The following is a 20,439-nucleotide window of genomic DNA, read 5'->3' as shown; positions in this document are numbered from 1 at the left end:
AATTCTGCCCTTTTTTTTTCTACTCAGGTTAATTCACCGATAGGTTCAAACAGAAAACTGCTAATTTCACACTCCCTTTAAGAAACCCTCTATTAAATGGGACAATTCCTATAAGCTACCAGATTAAAGATCTTAATTATAATCAATGTTCACCTCTAAAATACAGTAAGAATGTCTTGCTGGCATAAAATGTGTAATTAAGTATTAAATATTAAAAAGTAATACCTGATATTTGAGTAGTCTATTGAATTCTTAATGTCATTTAATGAATCTGTTAGTGATTTAAATTCAAAGGAATTCAGATCACCTCCTTCTGCTAGACACTGTAGGAGAAGAAAACAAAAAGTGTTCTCATAGTTCGGCACAAAGAAGCTGTCAGAGCTTTAATACTACGTAATTTATGGGAGAAACTATTTTTTGCAAACATTTTACCTTAATTTGCAGTAATATTGCTGTAAGTCTAGAGATAAGATCAGTTAAGTTTTCACTCTCAACACAAAGCTGTCCTGTTGTTGAGGAATTTGCTTGCCTGACTATCTCCTGAGCCTCCTCTTCACACCTGCGCCTCAGATCTGTTGGCTGGTCGGCAGGCTGGAGGCCTTGGTCAGGAGCAAGCTGCACAGATATAACAAAGAGAAATTAAGAGTAAAGATCTCCTTTGCATTTGATGTATTTGTGAAATGACAAATGATTTAAGAGAGGGTTCACAGGTGAATAGTACACATTTTTTTTTTCTTTATGTGTAAGTATGCATTTGAAAACTGGCCACTGGCATCAGCAAAAGTACATTCTGGTAAAACAGAGACAAAGGCAGAGACAGAGAGAAAGAAGGAATCCAATACAGCTACTGCTAGTTTAATTTCAAAGTGACCCTTATCTACACTTTATTCCCAGGAAATTCTGACTTTTTTTGGTACTTAGGTTAAGCAAATGCAACAAATACATACAGATTCCAGCAAAATCTTACCTCATAACAATACTGTTGGACTTTATGCAAAACTTTATTTAAGTCTTTGTTCAATTGTTCTAGATCTAGAACAATAGTTGCGTATCTCCTCTGAAACTCAATGCCTATTGGCATAGAATAGGATTTCTGTGGAAAAGACAAAGCCTATTAAAGTTAATGCAATACTGTATGTTTGTATCTTTTGATACAGGAGTATATTTCTGTTTGTTTATCCAAATGGCTATCAGAAAGGTGTTTACTGTATTATGTACATGGAAACTCTCTTATAGCCTGCAACCAAGACTAGTGCAGTGATGTCAAGATGCTTTACTATTAATAAGCTCTCATTTAAAAAAAAATAAGTGGAAAATGTGCAGTTGTATGTATTAATAGTTCCTCTGAAGGCATCCACTGCCTCATGTGTATTTACTTTTACTGCCTGATAATAACAGACTACATTCAGTTCCGATTTTGGTCAGTTCCATTTATTTCTGTATTGGATCAGTCATTAAAAAAATGCCTCCACAAAAGCATTGTTCTAAACCAAACAGTGCTGTTAAGCTAACAATTATCAAATCACAATTGTATGAATTATTATCAAAGTCTGACAATGAAACTCTACCTGAATGAACTCAAAGGATACTATTTTATTCATGTTCACATATGTTATTGATGTTCAAGTGGATGGGTGCCAGAAAAAGATTTTTGTTCAAAGGAAATACATTTTAAAGGAGAAACAAGAGATTTAAAGGAGATACTCAGTGGCACAAACGTAGATGGGATTTCCAAGTGACAAAGAGGATTAGAAGACAGGCTAAGAATACGGCCCAATAGGAAGGTATCATGTCCTCTATTTTTATCAGGACAGTCTTGAATAGCAACGGAGGTTGCTTTATGATTGCTGGTTTACAAAGGAAACAGTGCAAGGGAAGAATTTCCAAAGTATCTCAAAGTCCTTATGCAGGCTACAACTGAGCTCAAATAGATTGGATTTGATATTTATTTCTAGATCCCCTTCTTCCCTGTTGCTTTTTCGTTCTTTCCATTTTTTGGAATATCAAGGAAAACAACAATACAGTTAATTTGTGGCTTAACAGCTGAGTGACACAATATCTGGATTCTTGTCAGAGGAAGGCTGCTGTCATTCCTGTGAATTTCCTTATCTATGCAAAAGTATTAGTATCTCAATAAAAACAAAAAGGTTTTAATTTTTTATGAAAAGTTGGTAAGTTTTCAGTTAGAGTTATAGGTTGCAATGGTATGTTTTAGTCTTGCTTCTTTTTTGTATCTATTATTAATATGCAAAATTAAAAGACAAACATTTTATGCACAGGAAAAAATAATGTAGCACCTGAAGTGATAACAAGATTTTGAAGAGCAGCATCACAGCACAAAAGAAGAAAATTACAGAGATCTAGGGATGGGGCAGTAGGAAGCAGAATAAAAAGGCACATGTGCACATGATCACTGAAGGGACAAAGAGGGAAATCTTGCCACAATAAATCAGATCATTCAACATTCAAGTATTTTACATGAAAAAAAAAATAATCAGCTTTTTGGTTTCGAGACATAAAAAGGCCTCCTCTTCCTTTCCACAAACCTTCAGCCTTCAGTCTGCATGTTTTAAGAGACAGCTGTCTGAATGGATGCTAGCAGAAGGTTGAGACTGATAGCTTTCCACTTTCAAGTTGATTGATAGCCATGGGTGGTAGGAGAGGCATTCTTACCATTTTGATTTACTGACTGATGATTAGATAAAGCCTAGCAAGAAAAAACTATTCTGCTGCTGCTAATTATACTCTAGCTGCTCTGGTATTGTCATTTTAAATGCCTGTGAAGAGCACTCAGAGCTTTATATAGAAAAATCTCTGAACTGAGATACTGTTTTGGCCAGAAAGCTAAATAAATATCTACTACCCACAAAATTATGATGAATGCCTTGCCATATAAACTTGTATAAAGGATTCTCAAAGTGCATAGTATTTCCTTTCTATACCTGACAACTGACATGTTGACATTACTGATGTTAACATTCATCAGTTTCCAAAGCATAATGCTGTCAAAGGAGAACCATATTTGAAACAACTGACCTCTGACTTGTCTTTAAAAAACATAATTAAAGATTTTCATATTATCGAAAGCAGTAAAATACAGATTTTATCTAGACTCTAGTTTTAATGATACCTATTTGCATTCGCTGTTAAAGCATATCCTGCTTTAAGAACTGAAAAGAGAACATTCTCACCAGCTTTTCTGCTTCTGTATTCATCTCTCTCAATTGCTTGATGTGTTCCTTCTTGATCATGAGGATTTTCGATAATCTGGTCTAAAACAAAGGAACTATTTTTAGAATTCATAGGTCCTTAAGCAGTTCAGAAATGCTGTAGAAATTCAAGATAATAAAATGTGTGTTTCTTCCATCATTTTATATTGTATTTCTCAGTTGCTTATCAAGTTAAGACGCAGAAATAAAAATTAATGAAAATTAAATGATGGATTTTCCAGAGATTTTTAAAGCATTTTCAAGTGTCCTAGATTGGAGAATGCTAAAATCCATCAGCTGAAATTCCCTATGGGAAGACTAATATAATTTATGGCCAGCTAGAAGCTGAAGAATCAAGACTCGTCTTTTGCAGCCTGAAGGAAAGTGAAGGCTATTATCATCAAATACTACAATTAATATCACTCACCTCACCATACCCTTTTTCACACACTTCTCAGCCTGTTCTCAGCCATGCCCTTGACTGAGCACCAGCCCTTTGTGTACACTCTTGCAGTTAAACCTGGTGTAGAGACTGGATCTATTTTATACTTAACAACTCTGGGCTTTCCATTTCCCTCTTTCATAATGGGAATACCCTGTTTCTCCTGCCTTTGGGACCTTGCAGGCTGAAGTGGAAATCACAGGAAGTGCTCTCAACACACACATCACTCCTAAAACTATTCATACTCTCTAGGGCCCCAAGAGAAATCCTAGCTCCACTACAACCAGTAACAGTTTTATTACTGATGTTACAGAGCCAAGATTTCAAGTTTTATAAATTTCATAGGGGATAACTGCATCCTAGCAGTGCAACATGTGACTGGGAAAAATAAGGATTCCTAGTTCAACATACATCTGCTTGTGTATAATCCCCTTCGTTGATTTTCAAGTTCAGTCCTAATGCAGCCAGGATTCCTGACCTCACAAATCCTAACAGAAAATTATTCCAGGACCTCTTTCAACTAATTATAAACATTCTTGGAATTTCCATGTTAAACACATTCTTGTTCATTTCACAGTAGTTTGTTCTGCCAAAGCTGTTTTTCAGCTAAATATAGGCTCTCCCTCCTTTATTTATCCCTGTTTATTCAGAGACAGTAAAAGCATCTCTTCTGCACTGTTTTTTTACCAGACTAATCACAACCCAAGTCTTTCCAGTTTTCTCTCCCATAAAAGGCTCTTTATCTCCTAAATCTGCGTATCTTTCTGTACCTTTATTCCATTCACTGCCATCTTTCCAGTATTCTAAATGACAGACCTGTAAACTAAGCCTGTAAAACTGCATCAACACTTGCTTCTACTACAAATACTTTGCCAGATGCATCTCATGAACGGATGGGCAAGCCATGGTCAGACACACAGAGGCGATAGCAGTTAAGCTATTGTCCTGGGTTGAGCTATCTATCACTCTTCCAGTTCTATCTGCTCATTTCTGTCCTTATGCTGTCTCCCAATGGCTGTGCTGAGTCAGCACTTCAATTTTTGCAGCTACATGAAAAACCCCAAAAAGTTACTCATTAAGCTCTGCTGTTGCCACACATCTAAGTCCTTCTCCTTCATGAAGCTGGTGAGCCCCCACCTTAATGCAGAATATATTATTTGTCCCCAAACTTGCAAGAGATTTGGTGCCTAACTTCTATTTTGATTTCCAGACATATTCCAGAATGCAGGGCCCTAGTTCTCCAGTTCATGAGCTTGGATTTTATATTACAGTCATCGTATTCCCAGATATACTCCAGTGATCAATATAATCTGATTCTTTCTACAAGAAACTCTGACCTTCCACTATGTCTATGATGTCTACCAACTTTCTCTTATTAGCACATTTTATTAAACAGATTTGCATTTACATTTGCTTGTATCATCAGTGAATAGTTTAACTCAGTTTTATCTTCCTTGAGAAATTCCTGGCTAACAGCTCTATTCTCAGCACAAGTCATCCTGTTTATGTTATAATTTGTTGTTCCCATTAAACTGGAAATCGGTTTTCAGTAAGATGCTTTTCCACATTAAAAGAGATGAAGGAACAACCCAACCAGTACGCTCAGACTCATACTTTAGATTACATTTTTTAGTCAAGAGTGCATTTATAAGAACACAAGCGTTTCAAAGTAATGTGTGCAGTAAGACACCAATTTCCTTTTCTGCATTAACACGCTCCCTCTACTGGACACGCAACAACCCTGCAGACAAGCTGGTCTGTCCTAGATGGGTTCCTTCCCAAAGAGGAAGGGTGGGAAGCTGCAGCAGAGCACTTGAAAAAACATCCTCCAAATTTTAATACTGACTAGAACGTACGAATGTAATCTATCGATTTTGACCTACATTATAGCCTATGAAATATTTAAGGCTACATTACACATTGCATGTAAGCATGAAAAGCTTTTTGGTTTTAATTTATTACTTATTTATTGCTGGGTTTATTCTCAGTATCATAATGTTAATTTTTGAGCCATTCTTCTCCTAATACATGATTATCCATAGTAAAAGCCAGAAAGAGCAACATTCTCTGATACCAAAAAGTACACACGTAGAAATTAATATGAAGATTTAGAATCATGGAATCACAGAATGGCTTGGGTTGGAAAGGATCTTACATTCACCAAGTTCCAACCTCCTGCCATGGGCAGGGACACCTCACACTAAACCATGTCACCCAAGACTCCAACCAGCCCGGCACTGAACACTGCCAGGGATGAAGCATTTACCATTTCTTCGGACAACCCATTCCAGTGCCTCACCACCCTCACAGTAAAGAACTTCTTTAGAAAAAGCAAGACTCAGTGGTGTAGAACTATGATTAAAATAGTTGTTGCAAGTCCCAGTGTTTGCTTACAATTGCAAGTAAAGAGAATAACCCTAACATTTATTTGTCAGGGTCTCCACATGAGTTTGGCTATACTTTCTTTTGTTCCAAGTTAATTTCAAAACTCATAAAAAGAGAACTAAGGGGCTGGGTTGAAACCTCATTCAAAATGTACTGCATTTTTTCCCTGTTTTGTCAAAAATAAAGTTTTCTTATTAAATTGTTCATTCACGGCATCATAAACAATTGCCTGGCAAGAGTGCTCCCAAAGTGTTCTTTGAATCAAACATTTCCTCATCATTTACTTCCTGAATCGGCATTAAGTCAGAATGAGGGCTTTGACCTTTTTACTGTACCAGTGCGTATGAAAGGCTAGAACATCTTTAATAATCACCTTTAATGTAAAAATACATCTGGACTGGTGGATGCAGTGCAATCAATAATCAGTATTTAACAGTCTCATGTATCTCAGAACACCAAATTTCAGTACCATCCTTAAACTTCTAATAAAAAAAGTTGAAGATGCTTAAGATGCTTGAAAATAACGCACGGTCCTTCAATTAATGTTTCTGGGGTATTTTTAAGCCGTGTGATTCTTCATCAAAAACCTGCATAAAGTAGTAAGTTGCTCCCATAAATAAAAGCCAAAACTCTGTGGCTTGATTTTGTTCAAAATCTTTCAAAAATCTTCAAGCAATAATACATATTAATGGGGTATCTTTGTAAAATGCCACCGTTTGTAACGCAAGAAAGAGACCTGTACTTTTAAAACTCGGATTTCATTATAATAAGTAATAATATACCACCAAATGTGACTGAGAAATCACACATTTTCAAGTTTAAAGTACAGAAACAATATCATAAACAGATCAACTTAACACACTAAATAGTTGCAAAGCTCAATACACCTTAATTACCCAGTTTCATCAGTCATTCTCAGCGGCTGAAGGAGGATAGCTGCAGACACAATTCAGCAGCACAGACAGTACCTTTTGGACCTTTCCCAAAATTAGCTTCATACAGTAAGTTTTGTCTAAAAGACTGAAGAGAGCATTCTATCAAATAAAGTTAATTATGTTGAATGACTGAAATACCAGTTTCATGTGAGCTACAGACACAACTTGATTCTTTTGACTGATTACGTACACTTTAAAATTTGAGATGTGTCTAGCAATATTATTTCTTAGTTATTCATATTCTGAACTCAGATCATTCCCATCTCCTTTAGCAGGTTTAAAACAGCTTTAACTGGTAAAGAATCACAGATCTTAACGTAAGGCAACATAAGCAACTACATTCTTCCATCATGCTGATGGAACTTATCTTGCTTTGATGAGTTTTGATACTCAGTGAATCTGATCTTCCTAACATTACTTGTCTATGCTCTTCTGAACCCATGTACAAAAATCACTGAGGAATTACTCCGTAATGATGAAGACAAGAACACAGTTTTCTTATCTGTAACATGTATGTTTGTTTTCAGGGAAAGGAGTGCTGCTTTTTGTCTCCAAAAGGATAGACATTACATAATACAAAATACAGTATTATACAATATACAATAACACAGATGGCCAAATGTTCTTTGCAGAATGCCACTATAACTTAAATAAACAAAGTCTTAACACAGTCCTAAGCCTGCAGGTAGAAATATCATCTTTTTTAAGACCAAATGGTAGAGCTGGGAAAAGTAAGACACTTTTGGAGACAGAATCCCCTCCTGTGGTCTAAAGAGCAGCATATTTCAAAGCTTATGAACAAGTGAGAAAATTAAGAAAGGGTGAGGGGGAATAAAACCAAGTAGTATTAGCATCTTCTCAAAAAGCAATTTGCATATCATCATCTCTCTCACAAATCAACAGACGCTCAGAAGAGTTGGCAGAATAAACACAAAAGGACAATACGCAACAAAATTAAGAGTTGTGGTTAATGCTTACCACTTGAATAAGGAATTCTACTGGAAAACCTCCTAGTGTTTCACTATCTGTGCCTGAAATTTTGTTTTTCCATGAAGATTGTCCTAGTAAAGGATCACTGTCCTACACAAAACAAAGAACATTTAATTAATAGCTTATTTTTAGAAGGATTTTCTAAATTTTTGATCTTGCTGAATAACCTCAGAAAATTCATCTCAACACCTGTTGAAGGTAACAGCTTCAGCATGTATCAGGAAATACTTCAATGATTAACATTACATGAAAAAAGTAACTTACTGTAATTGGAGACTGGAGTGAAGGTGTATATTGCAATCGGGGAGGGGTCATAAAGAACCTTGAAGGCCGTTGTTTCTGTCCAAAGGCAGCAATTGGCATGGTTTCATGAGGCTCGTTACTCTAAGACAGGAAAAGGAAGGATGTACTTCAGCTATCATGAATATTACACATCTTTTGGAATATGTAATTTATTTCTGGAATCTGAACTTGCCAACCCCATCCACGACCCAACACAGCAATGTCAAAAGATTAACATTATGCTTTGGGCTAGCAGGAGCTTTAAAACTGTATTCCATTGCTGGAGTTTTCAAAACGTTATTGCATCATACCAAATAATTCTAATCCAAAAATTATATTGGCAAGTTGCAGACAAATCATGGCTGAATCATGGAGTTCAGCAGAGGCTCCAAACTCAGATCATGAGAGAGACTAGACTAATTATGGGCTCTTAGCAGATTCAAGATTATACAAGACACAAAAGAACAAAAGGTCCTCTGAAAATCTTGTGGTCTAGGTCAGACTGTTTGGCAGGAACAATTCCTGGAGCTCATAAATTGGTAGGAACACGCATGAGGTAGAAAATAATCCCAAACTGTCTGACCACAGCAACATCCCCACAGGTGAGTGTTGCTCATTACCATAAAAAGTTTCAAAATGAGGTTAAATCAACTCATAATACTTGCTTGCAACTACCACAGGCCTTTCCAGGCTGTGGCAAATCACAAAGGGACAGGTTTTCTTGAATCCTGTCAGGATTCCCTAGCACAATTTTCTTTGGGATCTTACATGACTTGTTATATTTCTTAATATTAAAGTCAGGCTATTATAATAGCCTACAATAGTACGTCTAATAAATTATTCCAGTTTGAGCCATTATGTTTTTATCATAGAGGGTTACCCTGCTCTATTAAACCATAAACAGAAGCTCATTTCCCTGGAATTTACCATGCATATTATGTCTGTTTCTACTTTATGAAAATACCACCTAGATACAAGATTTTGAATTTTCTTCCTTTTGATTAAAGCATGCCATTGTAGATTTTTGTATTTTATTTCATACTATTTTAAAACGTGCCATCAATACTTACAAGAACTTCATAATCTGGGATTGTGTGTGTTCCAAGACCTGCCCTGTCAAAAGTCACTCTGTAGGTAGCATTAAGGGTATCTACAGCATCTATTTGTCCAGTGAATAATCCATCATGGACACCTCGCAAACGTGCTTTAGGTAAGAAAAAAAGAACAACAAACCAAACATTATAATGTTCTGATACCACTGAGAAAAAGACTTAATACATCTTTTGGAAGTAACCGTTTATAGATATATTTAAAAACCACAGATTAAATGAGAAAAAAACATAAACCCAGAAAAAGAATTGTATGCAATAGAAATATTATCCAAATGCTTATCAAATTTATTTTTCCAAGTCGAGCATTGCCCAGATTTAATCCTTAGCACTACACTTGTGGCTACATAAACCACTATTTAATACCCAATACCTTCTGACAGACAAATTTTGCAGGCAGAACTCAATTTCCAGCTGATTTTGCATACCATTTCTCTTTGAGCACTTTCACTGATGACTGCATATTGAGCAAAAGACAATGAGGAACACAGCTCACGGACACAGCTCTAGGAGAGCGAGAAGAGGCAGTGTTGTGCATGCCTGCTCTTCAGCAAGAATTAAAGGCAGTGTTGCTGAAGAATGAAAAAAGTAATGAACAGTAACGGCTTGAGTAGGAGATGCCATGCTTAAGTGAAAAGCATCAGGATCACAAACAGGATGGTAAAATTCAAGTTTTTATAAGATCAGACAAAACTTGTGGAATGAGAACTTGTTGAATGTTTTTAACAATATTCCTTCTTCAGTTGTGTAAGTTTTTTTCAGTAAGGCAATGCCATGTTCAACATACAAGCCCAACTGTATATGTAGTATCAATTGTGTATCTGTTTCAAAACCAACATCTTTGTATTTGTGGAAAAATAAAAGCTTAAGCTGTAAATTAGGTTAGATTTTAACCTCCCAGACAACACTCAGTTCTTTGCATTTAAGCACAGCTGTCTCCATGATTGGATAGATATACTTGAAAAAAATTACATCTACAATTTGACCCACAGCAATAATAAACCAATCATACTATCTTTGTACCTCAAAACTGTATCACTGCTTTAAAAACACAAGCTAATCCTCACATGCACCTTCTCAATGAGTTAGCAATAAACCCATGCAAATTGTGATGTGTTAACTATGTGCACTAAGTATATTAGGGTTTACTAAAATCTTTGCAGAACACTTAGGTGGTGTTTCATTTGTTTTGAAGAAACTACCTGTAACTTTTGTTCCTATTACAAGTGGTAATGGGATTTCTTCTGGAAGATCTTTGAACTGTGAAATGTCTGCAACTTTCCGCTGCTGTAAAAGTCTTATTTTCTGTCGTTTCTGCTTTAACGCTGATCTCTCTTCCTCAAAGAATGCAGAGGAACACCTATAATACAATTCAGTAAAACTATACTTAAATTCAGCACTGAAAGCATACATATGTGAAGACACATCAAATAAATAGGCATTATTTACAAATCAGGGAGAGGAAAATGAAAATGCTTGGGGTGAAGTGTTCAAGAGAAAGGAATTCATTGAATGGATTTAGGCAGTCTTATTCCCCAGAATTAATCACTCCTAAAATAACAGTTTATTTAAAAATAATACTCCAAAATGCCAGCTGTTGCATTCTGGAGTATATAGTACACAACATCAGAAGAATATAGCTTTTTAGGACTTTCTTTGCTTATAGGGATCCACCTGTGTCACAACAAGGCTGAAGCAGGTCCCACATTCAGTCTACTCTGAATACCTGTTCAGTGCATGTGAGGAGGACTTACTGTGAGGTCCCTGGCTGCCATCACTTCCTAATACACAGTAGATCCCTTTCATGTGTGCTCATTATCTCAATTAAACTGAGTACTAAAGGGCATCGGACTCAGAACATAAAAGGGCACTTCTCTGTCTCATCTTCTTACATCTGTACAGAGTACAACTCAGCCACAAAATCTCTATTACACAGATGAATTGTTCTGAGATTGATCGTAGTAAATGTACGAACATGTCTGAACTTGGGCTATTGTACAAAATCCGATAGTCTCTAGCCGTCCCCTCCATCATTTTGTGTGTGGGTGTGTGTCTTAAATGTAATCTAAAAGATGGAAGACTTACTCACAAAGCTGTTCCTTGGTTTTATTCATTTTCACTTTTAACCTACTGAAAGGGCATGATGCAGGAAGGAGATACTGAAAGCCTAAAGACATTAAGGACTCGATCCTCTCTCTCATTCCTTATTAAAAAAAAAAGTTTATGATTCTTGTGTCAATGAAAGAAGACACTTAGGAGTGCAGAAGCTATTGTAGGCCTGCTTAATCACAGCAGCAGTTCTTTATTAAACAATTTACTCCTTTGTTAATTGCTTTACTGCAGTCAAATCCAATTCAAACATTTGCCACAGAACTCACACAGTTATATATTGATTACTGATCCTATTTTATGGGGTTATGTTAGAAGATATTGACAACTCTTTTACTAGCTCCCCCTTCGACACTGCAAATTGTTTTCTGTTTTAAATCCCTTCAAGATTACTTATCACTCACTCCGTACTGAGCAGCCAGCTCCTACTTCCAAGTCTGCTTCCACTCCTCTCATTATATGCCAAAATAAACATTCTTACGTTTTCTTCTGTATTCACCTCACTTGGAGAGTTCCACAAAGCCATTTCACTATTCTCCAAAATTTCTCTTCCTTGCAATGTGTATGGGAAGTCATAAGCACTAAACTGCCAGGACACTGAGACTACTTTCTTTCCAACCGACCAGCAGTCTCACGCTCATTTGCCTATGTGCATACATCATTTGCTTTTTATCTTATACATGGCTCCTAAGATATATGGACAATTAACACAGTGAGATCTTAGTCCTAAGTAAGACACTAAAAATAAGAAAAAGTAAAAAGAATGAACAGGAGCAAACTGAAGCTGTTATGTACTTCTGTCAGGTATGTGCACTAATACACTGCACTGAAGGTTCCTTTACCAGGCTGTCCAATCTCTCACCATAAAAGTCATCACTAGTTTTTGTATAGTCTAGAAAATGCGTGGTAGCAACTGTAGGTGCACGTCGCAGTCACCAGTTTACTACTGAAGAGCACAATGTGTTCACCTGCAGTTATGTATTGCCTAATGATCCTCAATTAAGAAAATATCTGGAAAGGGATATCACAGAGAGAGAGTGATGGTGGTTGGAAAACTTATGCAAAGCTGATTTGCATTGTCTCATTTAAAGATGCTATTTGCTTCATATTTACTGCTGAAAGGAGCAAGTATGAAATAATGCTTGTCATGGGCTAGGAATATGAAACAGCAAAATGCAGGTCAGAGCTTTCTAATTCCATTGACTGGAGTAACTAGTTACAGCAAGATAAAAAAAAAAAGGGGGGGGGGGGGAAGGGGAAAAAAACCCCAAAGCAATATAGACTTTAATATTAGTCCTTCTAATCACGTCCAGGTTCTTGCATCAGGAACATCCGTTATCACCTGATGTTCTTTGACCCATGCTCTTAGAAATACAAATTCAAATGTTGATATACTAATCACTGACCCTGGAAGCTCCCTACAATACCAACTACTATTTTACTGCTAGCTCAGACATTCTTAAAAAGTCTCCATTCCCAATGCTGTAGGTCATGAATGTAGAAAGTACTTGCAATGTATTTCTTGGTTTCTGTTAAAGGAAATCTCCAACCCCACATCCCCCATATGCATTTCATAAAGGTTATCCCATTTTCATGCCATTCCTATGAAAAAAACCCAACAGATTAAAACTATGGTACAGATCACATTGTAACCTCTTTGTTTTCGATTTCTTCCTCAGTAATGAGAACTTGAACAGAGGAGTCATCACCATCATATAGTGGCAGGACAAGCATATCTGAACTTAATTTCATATCCATTGCTATTTCACAACCCCAATGAAGTTTATACAGAGTACACAAGACTAACTATTACCTCTTCCTTTTCTTGGAGCATATCTTTCCCCACAGTCTAGCGGAATCTTACAAGCTTTGCAGGCTCCCATGAAGAATACTGTTGTGCCAATCAACCCCACTGTTGATGGTGTGATAGGACATTTAGTGTAGCAGCAGACATAAGAAAATATTACAATATATTTAAAACAAATTAAAAAAAGAAAGAGACGATGACCATGTGCACAACTCTCACACAGACACTACCATCCTCTGCCATCAACACTGTGGATGCAAAATGTCTTAGCTTTAATTCCTTCATGGGAACATAGCAGTATTGACATGGTATTTAGTTTACTGGCATATGATGAGGACAGACAGAAGAAATTTCTAACAGAATAATAATGTATAAAACCAACTTTGCTTGAGAGGCAGATGAAAATTACCTTGAAAAAGCTTCCAAATTATTCAAATGATTTGGAATAATTTAAAATCTGTCAGAACTGTTAAGGCCAAAGACCACTATGGCCATACTAAAAAGACTGTCAATATTTGATGATTAAAGAAATGAAACGCAAACAGGAATGCTTATTTTATGTGGATAAAAAGCAAGAACTCAAAGTTTTGGTTAACAAACAAAATGAGACAATATCCAGTCAAATATTTGTACTTCAGAATTCAGATAAAACAAACTTCTGCTTATTTAGACCTGTGGTTTCTTAGGCATGAATCAGTCTTCTTAAAAAGTAACTTAATAAAAAACCCCAAATCAAGCTCACTCCCAAAAAAGAAAGCAAGCAGTTTTATCTTTGGTCCAACAGACTGCTGAATGAGGCAAGCTGATCTTTCATACTGGTACCCACTTTTGGCAAAAGTCAAATGAATAAGTGATGATATAACCTCCAGATACACCATTTCCCTCTCAGTGGGAAACATGATGATAAAAGGAATGAAAAGCTTTCTCAGTTAAGTTCAAATGATATGAATGCTTTTCCAAAAGGACCTATTTTAAAGCTGGCTCTGCTGCTTTCCCTTGACTGGTAATTTTTAAGTTTCGTAAAGTTGCTTGTAAGTACAGGAGATGAAATAGCCTCCATCAGTCAAAGTATAATCTGACACAGTACAGTGATCCATGAAACGAGTTCGGTGCTTTACTGTTTGTATTTTCATAAACAAACCAGTCTTTTATTTCTGCAACACTACTTACACATTTGTCTCCTGATCTTACGCAATGATAGGATGATTGAGCTTGGGAGAGACCCTGCTCCAATCCTATCCAGCAGAGACACATGCAGGAGGCTGCCAAGGACATGTCCAGACACCCTTCAAGTATCTCTAAGGATGGAGATCCTATCATCTCTCTGGGCAACCTGTGCCATGTGCCCAGTCACCCTTAGAGTAAAAAGAACTATTTTCTTATGCAAAGACTGAACCTCCTGTGTTTCAGCTCTTGCCCATTGCCTCGTCCTGTCTCCAGACAATGCTGAAAAAAGCCAGGCCTCATCTTCTCTATGACTTACCTTCAGGTATTTCTACACAGAGATGAGATCCTCCCTAAGACTTTTCTTCTTTAGGCTAAACTGTATTAGGCTAAGGTTCTATGTAAAGGCTGAACTGAAATCAGTAGGTTTAAGAATGGAAAATTCTAAATTATAGAAAAAACTATGCTCTGCATTAAATTCTGGCTTCATTCTACAAAATATAAGTATTTCATGGGTGACTATCTCCTCTCTCCCTTTTGGCAGCCAAGCCAGGAAAAGTTGATGATCTATAAAATGGTATTAAAAATAATAAAATAGATGAAAATGTGCACTTGTTTTCCCCATGGAGAGCTAGTTATAGCCAGGAAAAAGGAAAATCTTGAAAAATTGGCCTGTCTTCTATGTCAGGAAGCACTGCAGCCTAGAAGATACAACAATAATTTCAACATATCCTAGCTTGGACACTTAAGTTATCCAGAGTGGTAAGAGAACTTTTCAAGTACAGGCTCATGAGAACTACATGGACTGGACACATGCATATATGTAACAGGGTATGTGGGAGAGTGGGGTGTGTGCTCAGAGAGCTATTATTTTGCTTTACTGCCTGTATGCAAAAGTATTTTAAAAGGAACAATTCCAGTGACATGAAAGCTACATGCAGTTATTAGCTGAAAAGAAGAAAAAAAAAATTACCTCCGTGGTTTTCCCATTAATCGTCTGATTTTCCCCCATTCTACTCTTGTCAGTTTTCTGGTTTTCAAATTTGGAAAAGATTCTTTCAGGCAGACACAGAAGTCATTATCGCCTTCAAATAGAGGTCTGTTGAAACATAATTGTCCTCTGTTAACTACACTTAATAAACCTTTGTCATGAGATTCCAAACCCCATCCATTATAAGAAATACATTGAAAACAAGAAGTATAAATTAGTTGTATAAACAAGACACTCCAAAGGCCAAATTTAACCTGAAATAAATTCAGCTGAAAACAAAGTTTCCAGGAGTATTATTCTACTTGAGCTTTACTATCAGTCATGTTTAAATATGTTCCTCTCTTGTTACTACAGGGAAACATGTATTCTACCTATTCTGGAATGTATACAAAAGCACCAAATGAAACTTCAGCAAAGGCAGTGCAGTGCCATGAGGATACTGCAACACACTGAAGGAAACCATAAAGTTATGGCGAGGTGCTGAGAACAGAGGAAGAGACATACTGGGATATACGACACTCAGTGATTTCTCAGTGATACTGAGAAAGACAGTACCTTTTTCATAAATTCATTTAATTATAACCCTGATTCTCAACAGAGGGTTCCAAAATACAGGAAATTGAGCCAAGATGTCATTCTCCACAGCTATACACGTGGGACTTTTATTGTATCATACCATGACTCCACAATGAAGCAGAGGATCAATATTATAGAAGTGACAGTTCAGATAACCTACCTACACAACTTATGAATTTCTCTTTGATGCTATGATCTGTCTGTATCCGTCTGTTTTATGACTGCCTTTTACTTTGTAGTACCACATCCTTCTTGGGCTGAAGAGACAAGGGAGCAGCAATGGCTATACCCATCTAATAGCAGGTTAATCATTAAAGACCATGTGCAACTGAAATAGATCTCACCCGGTGAGAACAAAAGAATAACTGCATCCTAGATAAAGCCACTTTTCTCCACTCTCTGCAGGGTGCTGGAGTTTAGAGGGGAATATCCTCAAGCACAGAACAAAGAGGATCTTGGAAGCCACACTGCTTTCAAGTGAGTGCGTGGGTTGGCAGTAGAGAGGAAAGGTGCATAGAGATATGGAGACCCAGGCAAGAATGGAAGAGAGTATTTTCTCTCTGCAGTAGGAGTATCTGCAGCTGTGGCTTGAAGTGAAAAGGAAACCACAAAGAATGATCAGTGAGGCTCAGGAAACAGACAGGTGAGTGTATAAAAGAGTTTTACTGTTGCTAACATAAGATACCTGTGTAAATAACAACTGGTTTGAGAAAGAGAATCTGTATTTGATTGTTTTTACTATCACCTGTCCCTAAGCAGGGAAAATGTAAATCCACGGCATCCACAAGATTGGAGGCTCTGGGAAATGGTATAAGCAAGCTACAGCTGCATCTTGTTCTGAGGGCCTACAATCACTATAGTGGTAAGTAGCTCTTTAAAAGTCTGTGTGTGTCAGAAGTCAACAGGATTTTCCTCTGCAGCAGCATAGAAAGAATCCAGCTGAAACAGCTTCAATAATCTAATAACCACAAATGACAGCCATAGAAATTAAAACATTTTAAAAACTTCATAGCAGACATGGCATTTAAATTGAGGATTTCAATTTTGGATGAGACAATTTGATTAAAATATTCTGAGACTTGCATAGCAAGCTGTATTTTTTCAGTCGACAGCTCTGTGCTTTAAACTTTTTCCTGTTACGTCTAGATCAAATATCACTCAGAACAACATACAAATTTTTTCTTCCAAAGATATGTAGTTTCTCAGTAAACTGTGTTATAATATCTTAACATGATTATATCTTACTTAGCATTAAAGCATACATGGGTAAATTTCAAAGAGTTTTTCACAATTACCTGCTAAACTCAAATTCTAATCTACTGACAGACTTTAAGTTCCACAGACAACTACTGGAGAATAAATAATTGTCTCAAAGTTCTTGGATTGTTGTAAAAACCGTAATTATACATGTCACATTATTGAAATTAATACTAGGAATAAATAGGGTTTGGGTTGTTTGGGTTTTTTTTTTGGGGAGGAGTGGGGAGGTTGTTTTGTGCTCAAATAAGGAGGGAAAAAAAGCATGTGAAAGACAAATTCCTCTTTCAAAGGAATTAAATCCTACAGTTGATGAACTTAAAAGTAACTAAAATGGACATGTAATTTTCTACTTGTGGTGAACATATCCTGAAACATTATTCTGTTGCTATGACTGCCTTCTCAGCTAAGGAAAACAGCCCCAGCAATCATGATTAAAATAGGAAGGAAAAACAGTAATTATTTTGCTACGAATGAATTCCAGAAAAGAATGCTTGATAACTCTGAAGCTATTCTTTAAAATATTACATACTAGTGTTTCATCTGTTAGTCAACTGGTGTAGAGTTGAAGATTCCATTCACCAAAAATGATTTTTACATTTTAGGATTTTTAGGTTTCATGATTAGCAACTAAAATAAAATGGATCTTTTAAATAACTGGCACCATTTTGCTAGTGGTGTTAAGAGAACAAGTGCCAAAGACTCTGAGGGACAAACTGCAGAAACAGTCTAGGAGATAGAGTAGGAGATCCAAGAAGGATGCCAATATGTAGACAAAACCTGAATAGTTGCAAACCAAAACTCTGTTAGAGATCACAACAAAAAAAAGGGTGATGGAGAAAAAAATACCCAAAATCAATGTTTACATCTTTTAGGGAAGCAGCACCTTATGAAGCAGCAGTATCCTTCCCATCCCCCGTGTATAACATTGATCCAAGGGTTGAAAAAAGTCCAAGTGTTCTGGTACCTTCATGCCTAAGAGGCTAAAAACATTATGAATAAAATCTTGTATCTGGTAGAGGCAGAGGTGATAAGAAGAAGATTATTTCCATGAAGGACGGCTCTCCATAGAAGACTACCCAAGTAGGTTGCTCATTATTAAAACAACAACAAAAGAAACACAAATCCCAAATAACAAAACGACGACAATTTTCAATAACTAATACTTTAAGAATAAACTTCGGAGTATCTAACTACTGTACGGAAATTTGCAGCTCAAGGTCAGAAAACTACTTGATTCTATACTGTTAAGAGAGAATGATATAAACCAAACATACTTATCTATATTTGAATAGAACCATTCGTATATGCACCACTTGTGAGCTTTGGGAAGTTTGAGCAGGTTACGAAGCCGTAAACCAATCTTCTGTGATGCTTTCTTGTCTGGTGTTGGCATTGTTGTATTAAACTTCTATATAGTAAGATAAAGGAAACAGTTAAACGCAGTCTAACATTGTTAAATATTCAAATAATTACACTAGATTCTCTTGACAAAAGTTTGCACATTAACAACTGTTCCATTTTCATCACATATACTGTTTCATGACAATGTTTTGTTGCAGATCTGTAATAATTCTTACTGCATTGTATCATCAGCAGTGCATCAACTGAACAGACGCAAACTTTAGCAGGATCAACACAGCAAATTATCTCTTCTACACGTATCTCTTCTAACACAAACATTTTCCAACACTGGAACTGCATTATTGGTAACAGCAGCATGGCACTGAAGTATACACAGACTTCCAAAGTTTGAGGCACCACTGAACATTGTCTTCAATATCATATGTGATGATGTGGCTCAGATACCAGCAACCCCAACTGCCTCATTTGCAGTAGCGCTTTTACTCTTGCTAGTTCTTCTTAACCCAAGCATAAAGCTAGCACAGAAATGTGACACAGCCAAAGCTTTGAGCAGTGCCTGATTCATAGAAATCTGCAAAAGAAACTAGCACGGACATTAGCAAGTTTTGATTTCATTTAAAAGCTATTTTATAAATTGCAAGAAAGACACTGTCTTGGGTTACATGCATAATACATAGACATGCATATAAACAAGAGTGTAGAAAACTAATTCCGTACTTCTGTTCCAGGGTTGGCTGTCTTACTGAGACAGAAAAACTTATTTGCAACAGAAGCACAGCTTTTGAAAATATTCGTTTAACTGAGCCCCAATGCCATAATCAGTTGTTAACCTTCTGCAAATGCTCAAAAGCAGTTTGACCTTTAGTAGCACCAATAACAGGATAAAGCATAAGGCAGGCCTTTGCTGGCTCCTGCTGGGTGTAATCACTATTCTACGTACAGGTCCCCTTTCTCCCACTGGAACTCCAGGAAACAAAGCCCAGCAGGACAGCAAGATGAGTGAGCTACAGCAGCTGCAGCCCCTCACACGTTTATCTAGCAACTGCTGGACTTCATGAACCAGACATTTAAGTACAAACCAATCAGGCATACAGTATTATCCAGCCCTTTCTACCATTAAGAAATCACAAATAGAGAGAAATGCCATGGCCCTCATCTCTAAGCCTTCCCTGTTCGATGCTGCACGGTACAGTTCAGATGCAAATAAGACCAGTATTCAAATAGTATTTTTAAAGTGTGTCAAATTCAGGCTTATAGACTTGAAGGTACAGAGAAGTGATCTGGAAGACAAAGGTACTAGAGAGCCAATTCTTTGGGACTAAGAGATGTTGCCCTGTCTAACATAGCAATCGAAGGCTGAGAAAAATAACAGCTATCCTTGATATAGCATGAAAAAAGCAGACAGTCAAGTGGAAAAGTAGAAAAAAAAGCTGTTTGAATTGGAAGACATTATCATTAGAGGATCAATAAGGTAATAGATGGCCATGAATCCATTTAGGCTATAAATCTACAGCAAGTTCCTAACTGTTGAAATACATTCGTTCTCCAGCAGCCTCCTAAATGATGTAGTCAGTGCAAAAGAAGTAGACAGTTTTCAACTGAAGATGAGTAAGTTTATGCAGACTACAGGATACAGCTGTTTGTGGGATCAAGATGGGCAATTAGTCTGGAATCCTTAGCACCGTATGCTTATGTCCAGGATCAAAAAAGAACAGATACTCTCAAACTGAGGAACGCACTTGCGTGAAGAAAAGTATAAATCTGTTTTGAATTGTGGCCTACTCCTATCAACATCTTTCCTCACGAGAATATTCATAA

The 20,439-nt window shown here is 36.8% G+C and overlaps 1 protein-coding gene across 1 annotated transcript in view; it reads right to left on the bottom strand.

Annotated features, from left to right (window-relative positions):
• Window positions 1-20,439, bottom strand: part of LIN9 (lin-9 DREAM MuvB core complex component) — a 36,714-nt gene that overhangs the window by 2,440 nt on the left and 13,835 nt on the right. Inside the window, exons 4-13 of the mRNA XM_065679761.1 lie at window positions 18,534-18,667; window positions 15,406-15,531; window positions 10,555-10,712; window positions 9,314-9,447; window positions 8,226-8,345; window positions 7,950-8,051; window positions 3,192-3,272; window positions 968-1,093; window positions 433-615; window positions 226-323 (exon numbers count right to left, since the gene is read on the bottom strand). Of these exons, the coding sequence (XP_065535833.1) occupies window positions 226-323; window positions 433-615; window positions 968-1,093; window positions 3,192-3,272; window positions 7,950-8,051; window positions 8,226-8,345; window positions 9,314-9,447; window positions 10,555-10,712; window positions 15,406-15,531; window positions 18,534-18,667 (1,262 nt within the window). The remainder of the gene's footprint in view (window positions 1-225; window positions 324-432; window positions 616-967; window positions 1,094-3,191; window positions 3,273-7,949; window positions 8,052-8,225; window positions 8,346-9,313; window positions 9,448-10,554; window positions 10,713-15,405; window positions 15,532-18,533; window positions 18,668-20,439) is intronic.

This window comes from Lathamus discolor, chromosome 5, assembly GCF_037157495.1.
Source record: "Lathamus discolor isolate bLatDis1 chromosome 5, bLatDis1.hap1, whole genome shotgun sequence".
NCBI lineage: Eukaryota > Metazoa > Chordata > Aves > Psittaciformes > Psittacidae > Lathamus > Lathamus discolor.
This window is presented reverse-complemented; position numbering and strand designations above follow the sequence as displayed.